Below are 14383 nucleotides of genomic sequence, written 5' to 3'. Positions count from 1 at the left end.
TGAAAGGAAAGAAAAAGAGTCGCGAAAGCGTTCTAGAAGTTGAAGGTCTGTTGTGACATGATAGGGCATCAAAAGCGACGAGTCGTGGCTGGTAACTGGTTAAATTAATTTTTGCAGCAAACTTTCAACAACTGCAAAATATAATTTATCTCCGGTAAAATCATGCAATTTAGTTTCAAACCCAATTGGTCTTGCATTAATTCTAATTGTCTAATAAAAATTATAATCAAAAAATAAACATGTGTTCAATTTCATCTCAAAACTATTGTATTTTGAACACTCTTCAGCTTTTTTGCTTCTTTTAATAAAATTTCTTCAATTAAGCCAAAAACACTTTACTAAACCCCATCATAAAAATAATGCTAACAACGATCAAAATCAATCAAAAACAACATAAATAATCAAAATGAATAAAATAGCATAAAATTTCTAAAATAAGCTCAATATAACTAACAAGGACCATCCTAAAATATAAATCAAAAGAATAATTGCAATTAATTGCACATATCAACATAAAACTATTTAATTATCCATCCAATTACAAAATACAATGATATATAGTAGTAATATTATATTATAGAGACGTTTGTTGATGGGCAAACATGATGTAGACATAACGCAAAATTGTTCTAGAATATATGATCACAAGAGTTTAGTTTTGTCTAAGAATTAGGCACACACACATTTGAATAACTAATTTAGAAGGCAAAAAGTCAGAAAATTAAGGGATGTTAGTTGGTAAATCAATTCCTTCTCCCAAAGTAGTTAGCTCAATAATAATTCATTTTTAGTACATAATTAACTTAATTAAATGAAATCAAATGATTTAATTAAATTGAATATGGACGGCTATTAGCTAATTATATGCATCTGAATTTAGTTTGACTAGTGCTATTAAGGTTGGTTTTGATTGAATGAACTAATTAAGTTTGAATTAAGAAATAAATTAGGATTATATGTGTAGGTTATGAACTTTGACAAGGATTGCTTAAACTTCAGTGGATTAGTACACCTAATTTGAAAACCATGACTAAATTCAGTGGATTAGTAAATGTCAAAATCATGTTGAAGACAATGTTCTTGACGTTCATTAGTTTTTATCTGTAATTTTAATGAGATCGAGTTTGATTGTTAATATCACTTGTTTCGTTCTTATAATAAAGCCACTTTGGCTACTTAGGATAAGTCTATTAGATATAGATAGGCATGGCCACGGGGCGGGTTACCCGGAACCGAACCGGTCCCGAACCGTTTGGAACCGGATCCGGAACCGGAACCGTTTGCGACAGGTTCCGAACCGCCCCGAACCGCGAAACCGTGAAACCGCCGGAAAAAAGTTGCCGGAACCGTGAAACCGCCGGAAAAAACCATCGTGAACCGGGTAAAAAACCCGCGGTTTGGAACCGGAACCGGTTCTAGAACCGGAACCGGAACCGGCTCAACGGTTCCGTGGAACCGGAACCGGGACCGGTCCGGTTGAACCGGCCCACCAGTTCCATGGAACCGGTTCGCCAAAATATGACCGTTTGTTACCGTTAACTAGCCGTTGCATTCTCCTCTATATATACTCATCACTTTCAATCATTTTCATTCACAACTCATCTCTTCTCCTACTCTCTCTACTTACTCTCTCTACTTAATTCTTTAATTACGCAATTATTCTCTTAATTACATAATTAGTCTTTTAATTATTTCTTAATTTAGTTAGTTACATAATTAATTAATTATTTATTTCTTAATTCTATATTTCTATTATTATTTCAATATTATCAATCATGTCTTCATTTTTGAAAAAAGCCACAAAAAAAGTTACTAAAGTGGCAAAATCATTGGGAGGTTCCAGTTCGTCCAAAAGAAAGGCCACTTCTATTCCGTCGGTATCAACAACACCTTCCATTAGTAATTATAATTATGAACATAATTATCCGAAAGGGTACGACCCGGAGTTACATAATTATGCAGAAGAAATGGAAAGAGAAATACAAATTGATGAAGAAGAAGAACAAGAAGAGGAACCAACGACCCCAATTGGGATAAATATATCTCGACAGTCATCAACAAGATCACATGAAGAACAAGGAGAACAACAACAACAAAGACAAGCTCGTGGTAAACGAGTCAATTTCCAAACTATCGGTTAGTTTTATAATTTTATTCTTCAAATTAATTAAACTTTAAATTATTTATTTATTTAATTATAGTTTTATAATTTTAAATTATTTATTTAGATGAAGATGAACTAGTAAGACAACCTTTTCCGGCAATGCCACCTCCTAGTGGTAGAGCTGTTTCACATGTGTGGTCGTATTTCACAAAAGAACCAACCGAGAATCCAGATATTTTCTTATGCACTTGTCAAATTTGTGAAATCAAGGAGTAAAGCCCTTAGTTTCATACAGTTTCGCCAGAGGTAAATACTTTTTAAGTTTTTTATACATACTGACATACATAATACATTGATACATTATATATTCATATTTTATAAACATTTATTTATTGTGTTTTGTGAATACGTGTTAGGTGGTGGTACGGGATCTTTTAACAAACATTTGGCAAAGAAGCATGGAATCACAAAAGAAACTCATGCAGCAAGCGGGAGCGGGACCACAAGTGGAAGCCGACAGACACAATGGGACATTCCCATCACAGGTATGCCTTTTAGATACAATCGTAATGACATGATTGATGAATTTTCTAGGTATGTAACTTGTGATGAATTGCCTTTTAACCACGGTGAAAGTAGGGCATACGAGCGTCTCAATAGAAAAACTTTGCAACCACAATATAGAGCAATCCCTAGGAGCACTCTTAAAAGACGCACAATTAAATTATACGAATCAATGCGCTATGAATTAGTTGAAATGTTTAAATCGTTTAATGGTAGGGTTAGCATAACAACTGACATTTGGTCTGCTCCCCCACATTTAGAACCTTATATGTGTGTAACAGCACACTGGATAGATCGAAATTGGATTATGCAAAAAAGAATAATTGCTTTTGAGACAATGCCAGAAAGACATACCGGTGAAAACATAAAATATAGATTAGTAGAGATATGTAGAGAATGGAACTTATTAGATAAAATATTTTGTTGTTCAACTGATAATGCAACCGCGAACATTAAATGTATAGAACTTTTGTTTAACGAACCTGCTTTTAGTTTAATCCTTGGGGGTAGCTTATTACACATACGTTGTTGTGCGCATATAATTAACTTATCTTGCCAAGCAGGCATAAAACAATTAAGTGATTTATTAGAACCAATTAGAGATATAGTGAAATGGCTTAGGATCGGAAAAATAAAAAGACGATATAAACAATTATGTGACCAATACCAACTTAAAAAAGTGTATTGGTCATTAGATACTCCTACACGTTGGGGCTCAACCAATGATTTATTAAGAAAGGCGATTGCTTATCGCCCAGTAATAACACAACTATATAGTGAGTGTACAAATAGTTTCATAGCTGATGACACTTGGGAATTAGCTATAGGTGTACATAACATATTAGAAGCGTATGACCACGCGACTAAGATTTTTTCTTATGTTTATCAACCGAACGTTCACTTAGTAATAAGTGAATGTATTACTATTTTTTATCATCTCCTTAAATATACACATGAAGATACTAACCCAAAATTGAGGCCGATTCTTGCAGATATGATGGAAAAATGGCAAGCATATTTTACCGATTTTCCTTATATTTATGGAATCGCAACCATTTTGGACCCACGTTTTAAAACTGAGGTCCTTACTAAAGTAATAGGATTTTATTATCAATCGTTAGATCGCCCGTCTACTGATGTACATAATTATGTAGGAACATGTAAAAAATATTTAGCAGAACTCTATGATTTTTACGCTAGTGTATATAACCCGAAACGCGATATGTCTAGGCGTGCTAGCGTTTCGGCACGTCCCTCTTACTATAATTCGGTAATAGCTAACATAATGACTCAAGATGATAGTTTTCTAGGATCATCTTCTTCTTCCTCGACCTCATATTTAGAACTAGATAGTTATCTTAAACACCACTTTGAAATAGACCAAAGTATCTATGATATTTTGGAGTGGTGGAAAGAAAAATCTGTTAAATTTCCCATTTTATCGAGAATTGCAAAGGATATCCTTGCAATTCCCGCGTCAACAATTGCGTCGGAGTCTGCTTTTAGTGCAGGTAGAAGAGTTTTGGACGAAAAACGATCTCGTCTTGCTCCACATAGTATTCAAATATGTGTTTGCAAGAAAGATTGGGATCAAGCGGAGATTCGAACACAAGGACTAAGGAATGATGATGATCAAGACGACGATGATGATCCATGGATGATGATGGATACATCTGCATCATCGTCAGGAGGAGAGTCAGCGGAAGCATCTAATCAACCACATGATGATGACGAAGACGAATAGGATCAATCCGACAAACGACAACGATAAATCAACATTCAACAACTATAAATAAAAGGTATGACAAAGAACTACGTGGGCTTTGATTCCTTCGGGATACGTAGGCAGCTTAGTATTCATTTGGGTACTAGGTTCAAGTCCATTTTCTCCCTCTTTTTTTATTAATCATCTTTATCGACATTATTATTGATTCGTTTCTTATTAATTTATTTTTTTCATTCTTTTTAGTAAATATTTCAATAACGATGACAACTTGACATGCAATGAATTTCGCTAATAATCAAGTAATCATCAAAGGTACGTCCGCGATATTATAGTATTTTTTTATTATATAAATATTTAAAGAAAAAATAAAAATGGAACCGATGGTCCGACCCGCCCGTCCCGTGAGTTGGAACCGCCGGAACCGCCTCATGAACCGCCAAGGAACCGTTTGGAACCGCCCGGAACCGGAACCGGAACCGTTCACGACAGGTTCCAAATGGAACCGGAACCGGGTGGAACCGGAACGGAACCGGACCAACCCGGACCGTGGCCATGCCTAGATATAGAAGGAGTAGACTTTCTATATTGGGAAAGGGTCTCGCATTGACAATGAAAATAGATAAAGTGTGAAAAAACATGGCTAAAAAGAAGAACAACATCAATAAACGTAGAAAGATATAAGCTCATGCTTGAGATAAAATCTAGAGCTCTGACTAGGGAGGATAATGGATAGGAAATTCGTCCAACTTTATTTTTATGCAATTGATAAAAGTTTTGTCCATTATTCATGATCTTTTAAGCCTAAACCATGATTGATTCATATTTCGCAAAGTCTAATATATGTTTGAGTCCATGATCAACAATGAAGATAGTCTAAGCTCACATGTTAATGTGTGAATACGCACAAACATCTGTAGATGGTGCCTAATTTGGTGATCGCAATTTTGTTATCTGAATTAAACAAAATTGCGATCACCAAATTACGCACCATCTATAGATGTTTGTGCGTATTCACACATTAACATGTAAGCTTAGACTATCTTCATTGTTGATCATAGACTCAAACATATATTAGACTTTGCGAAATATGAATCAATCATGGTTTTTGGGCTTAAAAGATCATGAATAATGGACAAAACTTTTATCAATTGCATAAAAATAAAGTTGGGCGAATTTCCTATCCATTATTTGAATTAAATGAAATTACGATCAAGTTCTCGTATTACATCTAAAGATGAGAGATTTAAGGATAGATTTGGTCCTAGATACATGAAAGATAGAATTTTGGAAATCTTAACGTGGATGGTTAGCAAAAACAAAGTAAATAACGTTTAAAGATTAAGGAGGACCGATAGCTAAAGTGTTTATTAAGAGTCAAAATAGTTAGTTTTCTTCTTTTACTTCTAAATTTATTTTATTCATATTAATAATTATCAGTTGATATGTTACAAATATACATTCAGTATAATGAAAAAAGATAATGAAATTTATTATGCAAAATCCTAAGCAAGTCTAGTTGCAACTCCAAAAAACTGCATCCTCTAAACTTTCTTAATTCATCCACACGCCATCTTCATCATACATCACCATCTTATCTGCCATCTCAAACACCAAAACCCTAACCCTAGATTCACTCGTCCTTGGCGAATCTTCACCCACTTCTCACAAATCAAAAACCCTATAAAAACTCACGTTTAAACCCTTCTCCCACGCCAAACATAGCAAAACATCCAAACCTTAAATAACCTTTTCCAAAAAAAAAAAAAATCTAAAAACCTTCCTTTCTAAACTTTTACTTTTTTTTTTTTTTTTTTTTTTTTTTTTTTGCCTAACATCATCCACATGCGTTCCTCTATCATCCCTAACCTTAAATCATCAAAAAGCTTCCAACTTTCCATCCAAATTACCTAACATCAAAATTAAGTTTCTCATCTCACTCCTAATCCTACTTGGATTCATCTAAATAATTGACAAAAAACCTAGTAACAATTTAACTTGCACCAGTATAACTAGTGATGGTGCTTAGCAACATGCCACTCATGAAAGCAACAAAACTAAATAATATATATGCGATGATGATGGCAATGATGATGATGATGATAGAGGAGCGAATTTGACATGTCTATCATAACTTTGATGAAGTTGAATTAGAGAAATTTACAATTGTTTACTTAAGTAAGAAAGTTGCATAACAACAAAATTAGTAGCTTTGTTAGAACTTCAACCATCATAGCTTGATAAAGTAAGCAACAATGCTAGAAATACAAGAAAACTCACCAAGGAAGTGAAACTATCAAACTATTTAATAAGTTATTACATATATAAAATAAAACATTGAAACAAGATTTTCTTGTATTATTAGTAGTAACAAAAACATTCCTACCAAAGTATAATGCTTGATCTATAGGATCATATAAATTTCTTTATCCAATTTTATACATCATATTACATGTATCTTTGACTCTTACAATAAAAATTACAATATTACATTTCATTATTATCAAGAGACTATTTTTTTTTTTAAATCTAGTCAATAAATCAACCAAATAAAAAGAAAAAATCTTAAATTATTATATACACATTCCTTGCTCAAAAAGAAGTAAATAATTTTACTTTTTATCTACCATAAATAGGGGCCTCTATACCATTACCAAGCCTCCTATGTAAAGCATTATGTCTAACTCTATTCTCATTCTTTTTCTTATTTTTTTCTTGATTCAAACACTCTTTTTTATCTTCCTCTTTTGGTACAACATAAACAAAATGTCCCGGAATGTCATTCATTTGCATTAAAGGCTCTAACGCCTTAACCACCGCGCTCATTGTAGGGCGGCCCTTGGGGTTGTGGCTTAGACATTGATAGGCTAACGCGGTGGCTATCTTTGCTCCTTGAACCGAGAACTGACCCTCGAGCCTAATATCCATGATTAAATTAAGTTTACGTGGGTCCTTTAAAAAAGGTCGAGCCCATTCAACCAGACAATGTTCTCTTCTGGGACGAGTTTTGTCCATACATCTTTTTCCGGTCAATAGTTCTAGAAGAACTACTCCAAAGCTGTACACGTCACTCATGGTTGTCAAATGTCCTGCAATTTGTTTATTATCCAACTTGTTAGACATTTTGACATTTTTCAAACATTTTAGTGAGAACTTGCAAGCATTTTCTTGTAAATTATATAATAAAATATTATCTTTATAATTTTGACTTATTATTTGTACTCATCGTCAACGTTAACATGTATAAATTATATGCTTCTTTTTAATCTTAGATTTTATATTACTAATTCAATTCAATTAAAAGTAATTAATTAATTAATTAATTAATTACCTGTCATAACATACTCAGGAGCAACATATCCTTTGGTGCCTAGAATGTGTTCTGTAGTTACATGACTTTTATCTCCTTCTGGTCCATCTCGTGCATACCCAAAATCTGACAGCTTTGCTTTAAAATTCTGCAGTCCAAGTTAAGCAAAAATAATAAATAAATTTGACCCATTGTGTAATGTAGGGGATAAATGAATAATTATCATAATGAGACTGTCTCACCGTAAGACATGTCTTATATATGAGTTAAAAAGGTCAATGATACAAATTATTAGCATATGAACTTCTTGTTTTAAGAACGTCTCACCATGAGATGCTCTCTCACTAGAATAACTCTTATCATAAAATTAAAGATAAGTTTGTTAAAAGACCAACTCAACCAAAGCTATGATTATCATAATATTTAAAGCCTTTTTGGTCCGGTCCTTTTTCAGCCTGATTCTTACTAAGCCTTTCTAAAAATGGGTTGGATTAGTGCTTAAAATGAGCCTCTAGCTTGTTGAACACCTCTAGTCATAGTTTCACACCCAACCCAATCCCATGATATGCGCTTTTGATCCCGTGTTATAAGAAAACAACTTAACCAAAAGTTTAAACTGACTAGTCGAATAATAGAGTATGAAGTTGAAAGCTTACAGAATCTAAGAGTATATTGGCTGCCTTAAAATCCCTTAAGATCACAGGTTTATTAGAATCATGAAGGAATTGAAGGCCTTTAGCAGCACCAAGAGCAATTTTCATTCTTGTCAACCATGGCAAGGCTACAGAGCATCCTGCATTCATCAAATTCATGTCAAATTTCTGAATATAAATTTCATATACTTATATCTCAAGTAATAATAAAATTTTTTGAATAAAAAGAAAACTAAAACTTACTTCTAAATAATTGATTATCCAAATTGCCTCTACTCATATATTCATAAACAAGAACTCTTTGTTCATTTTCACAACAATATCCAATCAACTTCACTAGATGAGGGTGCCTCAACTGACCAAGAAATATTACTTCAGCCTGAAAAATATCAAACCATTTTAATTGTTAGCCAAAACTTATAATAAAATGAGACATTGTAATTATTTTTTCATAAGATATGTTTCACAATTCACCATTGGACATACTGATTGTTTACTATTGAAAAAATTGATCAAATACGAATGTATTAAGGATTTAACTTAACCAAAAGTTTAAACTAATGGATACTTGAAGTCCCAATATATATTATATACTATAACACGCTCCCTCACACAAGAGTCTTTTGGGCTAAAAGTGTGGATGCAACACAGTCCTTCTTTATACTTAATATTAAAAGTCTACTCTAAATGAAGGATGATTGAAATTAATATCCGTAATCTCTTGACATGTTGGCTCTGATATCATATTATGAAATCAACTTAAGCAAAAATATAAGCTAAATGATTGACATCTTAATATATATTATGAAGTATACTCTAACACTTTTTTATTGTTACACTAATAATCAATATTCCAAAAGTAATAATAATAATAAAAAAAAAGTTCATTTGTAAAAGATGAGTAATGATAATGATAATAATTTACCAGCCACTCTTTATGTCCTTGTGAACCTTCCAAATCCAAGACCTTAATAGCCACAGCTTGAGCCTTTAACACACCAGGTCGAAGCTTATCATCAATAAACCCTTTATAAACCGCCCCAAACCCGCCTTCACCAATGAAATTACTTGTATAAGAGAAATTATTCGAAATAATCCTAAGTTCATCCAAAGTAAACACTTGAAGATTTGACCCGATTATAGAATTGGATAGATCATTAAACGAAAACTCCGATTTGGGGTTACTAATATCCGATATCGATAGCCTTTGAGGGGAAGTTGGTACAACTCTTATGTGTTCGTTTTTGGGTCTGGATTTGGGTTTATTTCGCTTTGCATTAAAACAACTTGGTAAAATTTTTTTCCACATTTTTAAAAATTTGTACGTTCTTGAAATGAATGAAAATAATGAAAATATAATGTAAAAAATGATGAAATTAATGTATTGAGAAATATGAAATGATATAATATGGAAAGGAGAAATGAGATAGAGAAAATATTGGAGTTGTTATGGAGTGTGGTTGTTGAGAAAGCACCAACTCGAACTAATATTTATAGACTAGTTGTAATTTGAAAAGGAAAACAATGTGTTGCTGCCGTCTATTGGTTTGACTTTTATCTATAATTTGGCCTTATACTTGTACATACTTTTATCAATTTCTTGTAGATCAAGCTGGCTAACACAATATATGTGTTCCTAATTCGAAACAGCTAAGAAATTACTTAATTATACTTGGTCTAATTCCTCATTTTGATTTGGTGAGGTTTAGCACGTTTACTTACATGGATAATTAACTATGTTTATGTAAATACACTACTATAAATTTGAATTCTTGTTTGATCTGTTTAGTTTAAATTTAGCATTCAGTTTAAAGAATAGTTGATAAACTTATCAAATTTATTAGAATCAAGATTCTACTTGGGATTGTAGAACCCTATCATATGATTGCATGATTCTATAAATTTTAAATAAAAGAATTAGTCATAGTTGTCTGGTTTATAGTTTTGTCATTTACCAATGTACATAAAACAATCACTAATATTTATTTTATTATCCAAATACTTTTAGTTTATTTTCTTTTTGTAACCTTTTTTATAGTATAAAATAAACAAAAGTATTTATATTAATAAAGATTATTTATATTTATATTAATAAGAATAGCATATATAAACAAAGGTGGCATGTAGTATAAAATAAAATATTATACTACAACAAATTTAATTTTTTGCCACATTGAACTTAGTAACATTAAAAAAAATGCCACTGATTCATATTTTTAGTATAATAATTATTGGTTTTTATTTTAAGTTCCACTATAAAGTGATTTAGCGACACTTTATTTGGTCTTTAGTGACATGTAATTATTACTATAGTCTATAGTGACATTTGTGAGAAATGTCACTAAAATCTATATCACAAAAAGTTTTAATGTGATTTTTTATTATGTTGCTAAAGGATATAATAAATATCACTAAATCCTCCATATATACTATTAGAAATTTTAAATAGCGATATTTAAATTAAATTTCGCTAAATATATCCCATTAAAAGCAAATTATGTTGTAGTGCTAGTATGTGACAGCATTGTCCCAGGTTCAAGCCTCACTATTAATTTTTTTTTAAAAAAAAACAATACTTGTGCAGGTTTAGGCCAAAACACATAATTTCGATAATTTTGGTGGTCGGAATTTTAGGTTAAGTGGTCGGAGTTCTGTTTTTTTGGCCTGAACATGTAAACTTTGATACTTTAGAGGTTGTAATTTTTCAAAAAATAAATATTAAGTATGTAATTTACAAAACTGCTAAATTTTAAGGTTATAATTCTCGATTATTAATAAAGACTATAAAAGTTTATTTTTATGTTCGTTATTTGAAATAAATATACTATACTACTATAGTTTTATTTACATAAAAAATGTGTGGTCAAATATCCGAGTAAAAGAAAACAAATACAACACGTATACGATAATTAAGTAACTACGTATATACATATTCACAATATTGAATATATACAATACAATAACACCATCAAATCAACTATATTTTCCGTAAAACAAAATATTCTCGTATGTGTGAAAGACTGAAAATTACTAATCCAAATTAGCTCATATATAAGAAGTTGTTCGTATTTAATTATAAATTTATTTTTTTTATTTTTTGGTGGGGTAGGGTTTTATAACTAGTGCACAAGCAAATAGAAGTATCGGATTTCCACTCAAAGAAAAAAAGGCTAAAAATATTCTCCTGACCAAATCCATTTCATTTTATTAAATTTTCCACTACTATTTGAAGGAACAACTAGTATTATAGAAATAGTTTTACCAGTAACACAAAACTAATTTGACTACGCGGATAATTAAGTTGATGAATTTTATTGAGAAATTTCTAAATTAAGATATAATATCAAATTTGACTAATGATATACTCCATATACTATTAGGAATCATAAAGAGTATATTGATGGACTAAACCAATTTTGTAATTTTTTTATGGAACAAAAAAAATATGTCTGTCCTTAATCTCTTAAATTCCTACTTGTTGAAATCAAGGTGCATAATTACCTACTCCTATAGTCTTAAGTCTTAAGTTTTAATATATATTTTTTTTAATAAAAAAAAATATATTTATTTTCATTTATTCTATTACGATCTAAAATAATTTTTTTTATATAGATATATCAGAATTCGTAGATAAAATTTCATATTATAGTTCAAAGTCTATTGAAGAATAGCAAAACAATAAGGAGCTAGTGATTACTAATTAGTTAAGATAGTTGGGAACATCATGTATTTTATTATTAATATTATTTAGTGTAGGGCACACATATTGGTATCGACTTTAATGAATTCTAGTTAAGTTAAATATATAATTTTTTAAAAAGTGATACTTTATTTTCAACTGAGTTGATAAAAATAGATGACCATTAATACACTAAATTAATTAGAGTAAATCACACTTATTTTTATCGGAGTTTTTTTTGTTATTAATCTATGTAATTATTATATTTTACTTGAGTTAACCTAATTTTTCTAGATAATACTCCATATTATTAAATTTATTGAATTTTTACACTATTTATTGAATTTAATTAAATAATAATAATTGATACGATAAAATTTAATTAGAGTAAAATTTCAATGTAATACACTATTTTTTATATTTATTAAATTTTATAGGGAATATCAGGAGAAGAAATTAAATCTTTTTATATATGTTGTGACTTGTGAGTGAGTATAACTCTTATCACAAAGTGAAAGATAACCAATATATATCTCAATATAACATATTGAATTAAATAACAGTATTTATTTTATATATATATATTTCTTAAACTAGATATATCAATCAATAATCATCATTTTGTTGTTAATATTCTTATTTGTTTCGAGATTTATTTTTGCTATTTTCTTTTAGTTGTTAGCTTCTGCTCAATGACATAGCCGGACCGAAACAAAGAAGATAATGCACGATTAATATTGTTTAATTAAAAGGTCAAATATCCAGAATCCAACATATTAATTTATTTATAACAAAAATTAGTTTGAATATGAAGATTTACTCATATACTTGCTAAATATTAAATACGTTAATATTTAAATTATTTATATATTAATTTAAACAAATAGTATAATAAAAATATACGATTAGACAATTAAAATTAAATTTCTCTTTACTAAATTTTGATACATATTAACCGTAATATATAAAAACAAACTTAACAATAAAAATAACTTAACATGTATTTTATTTTATAATAGAAAAAGTATAAGATCAAATTTGGGGCTCTACATAAACTGTTCTCCCGTGTCTAAGTTCCAGCAGACAAAGAAACAAGTAGGATGGGGGACTAATATATTGAATGTACTACTATCTCATTTCGTAAACAATTAGAGTAAATTAATGGTTTTATCTCCAACAATTTGTTTAGTGTTTGAAAAAATATACTTTTATTTTTTATTTAATACTCCTTCTGTTTTATTGAATTTACATAATATACTTTTAAAAACACTAATATATTTAAATTATATAGTGTAAATTCAGAAAAGACAAAAAAAATAACTTATTAAGCCCTAATTTTTGATTTGAATTAGTAAGTAGGCTAAGAAAGAAAAGTGGTAGGTGATATAAATTTAAAATATTATATAGGGAAAATGATTGATTATCTGTTGGCTCTACCTTAATTTCCTAGTTCAAAAACAAATAACCTTGTAAAGAGTGTTCTCTTATCTTATACTAATTTATTATAAAGTTATATTGAATATTTGATCCAACAAAATAAAATTGTTATTAAATTATCAAATTTTTTCTTACTCTCCATTATTAAAAATTAAATTAGAGAATTAATTAGAATATAAAAGAGTATAAAATAATCAAGTGGGCTGTGGAGCAAATCAAGGAGTGATCATAAACTCATAATTAAGTCTAGTTTCATATTGGTAAGCAAAATAATAATCGTATAAACTATACAAATCCATACCAAACAAACTAATTAATCAACTTATTACCAACTAATGATCGATATCTGCTAAACCAAATAATTATGATCTTATACATTGTATTGTTTATCTTATTTATTTAATAAATAATCTTATTATATATCAGGAAATCAATTCGGTTAAAAATTTAAATTGATAATTGTAAGCTAAAGTTTCAAAATATGTTATATACTAATGCAACACATACCCTCATGACACTTTTAATGAGAAGATTATGTGTTATATCCAAATTTTTAGCTTAAAGTACTTTTAAGTGAGAAAACGTGTTAGATTATATTTGCTCCGTGCATCTGCCTCTTTAAATATCTATTATAATAACATATCACTATTACAAGTAATTTTAGGGTGACCTAGTCGTATAACATTATAATACATTGTATTTATAAAATATATATATTCTTTTTAATGTATGAATGTATTATGATAATCAAATACATGCATATATGTTCAACAGATGCCAACGTGTGATAATAATACATTCTTAATAAACTGCAGCAAAGAATTCCTGGTCAGTTGTTCGTCTACAAAATCTTACACAAAATCTTCAAAACCCTTTTTTTATTTTTCAAAATTCTCATCATTATTGATATCTT

General features: G+C 29.9%; 1 protein-coding gene across 1 annotated transcript; it reads right to left on the bottom strand.

The window, feature by feature from the left end:
* Positions 1–6675: 6675 nt before the first annotated feature.
* Positions 6676–9819, bottom strand: LOC130813759 (serine/threonine-protein kinase RIPK-like). The gene is made up of 5 exons (XM_057679623.1): positions 9280–9819; positions 8598–8733; positions 8358–8494; positions 7723–7849; positions 6676–7480 (listed from the first exon to the last, which is right to left on the bottom strand). Exons 1-5 carry the CDS (start codon positions 9661–9663, stop codon positions 7011–7013), a joined length of 1254 nt encoding a protein of 417 aa, XP_057535606.1. The 5' UTR covers positions 9664–9819; the 3' UTR covers positions 6676–7010.
* Positions 9820–14383: the final 4564 nt, after the last annotated feature.

The sequence above is a fragment of the Amaranthus tricolor genome, chromosome 5 (genome assembly GCF_026212465.1).
Source record: "Amaranthus tricolor cultivar Red isolate AtriRed21 chromosome 5, ASM2621246v1, whole genome shotgun sequence".
Taxonomy (NCBI): Eukaryota; Viridiplantae; Streptophyta; class Magnoliopsida; order Caryophyllales; family Amaranthaceae; genus Amaranthus; species Amaranthus tricolor.
This window is presented reverse-complemented; position numbering and strand designations above follow the sequence as displayed.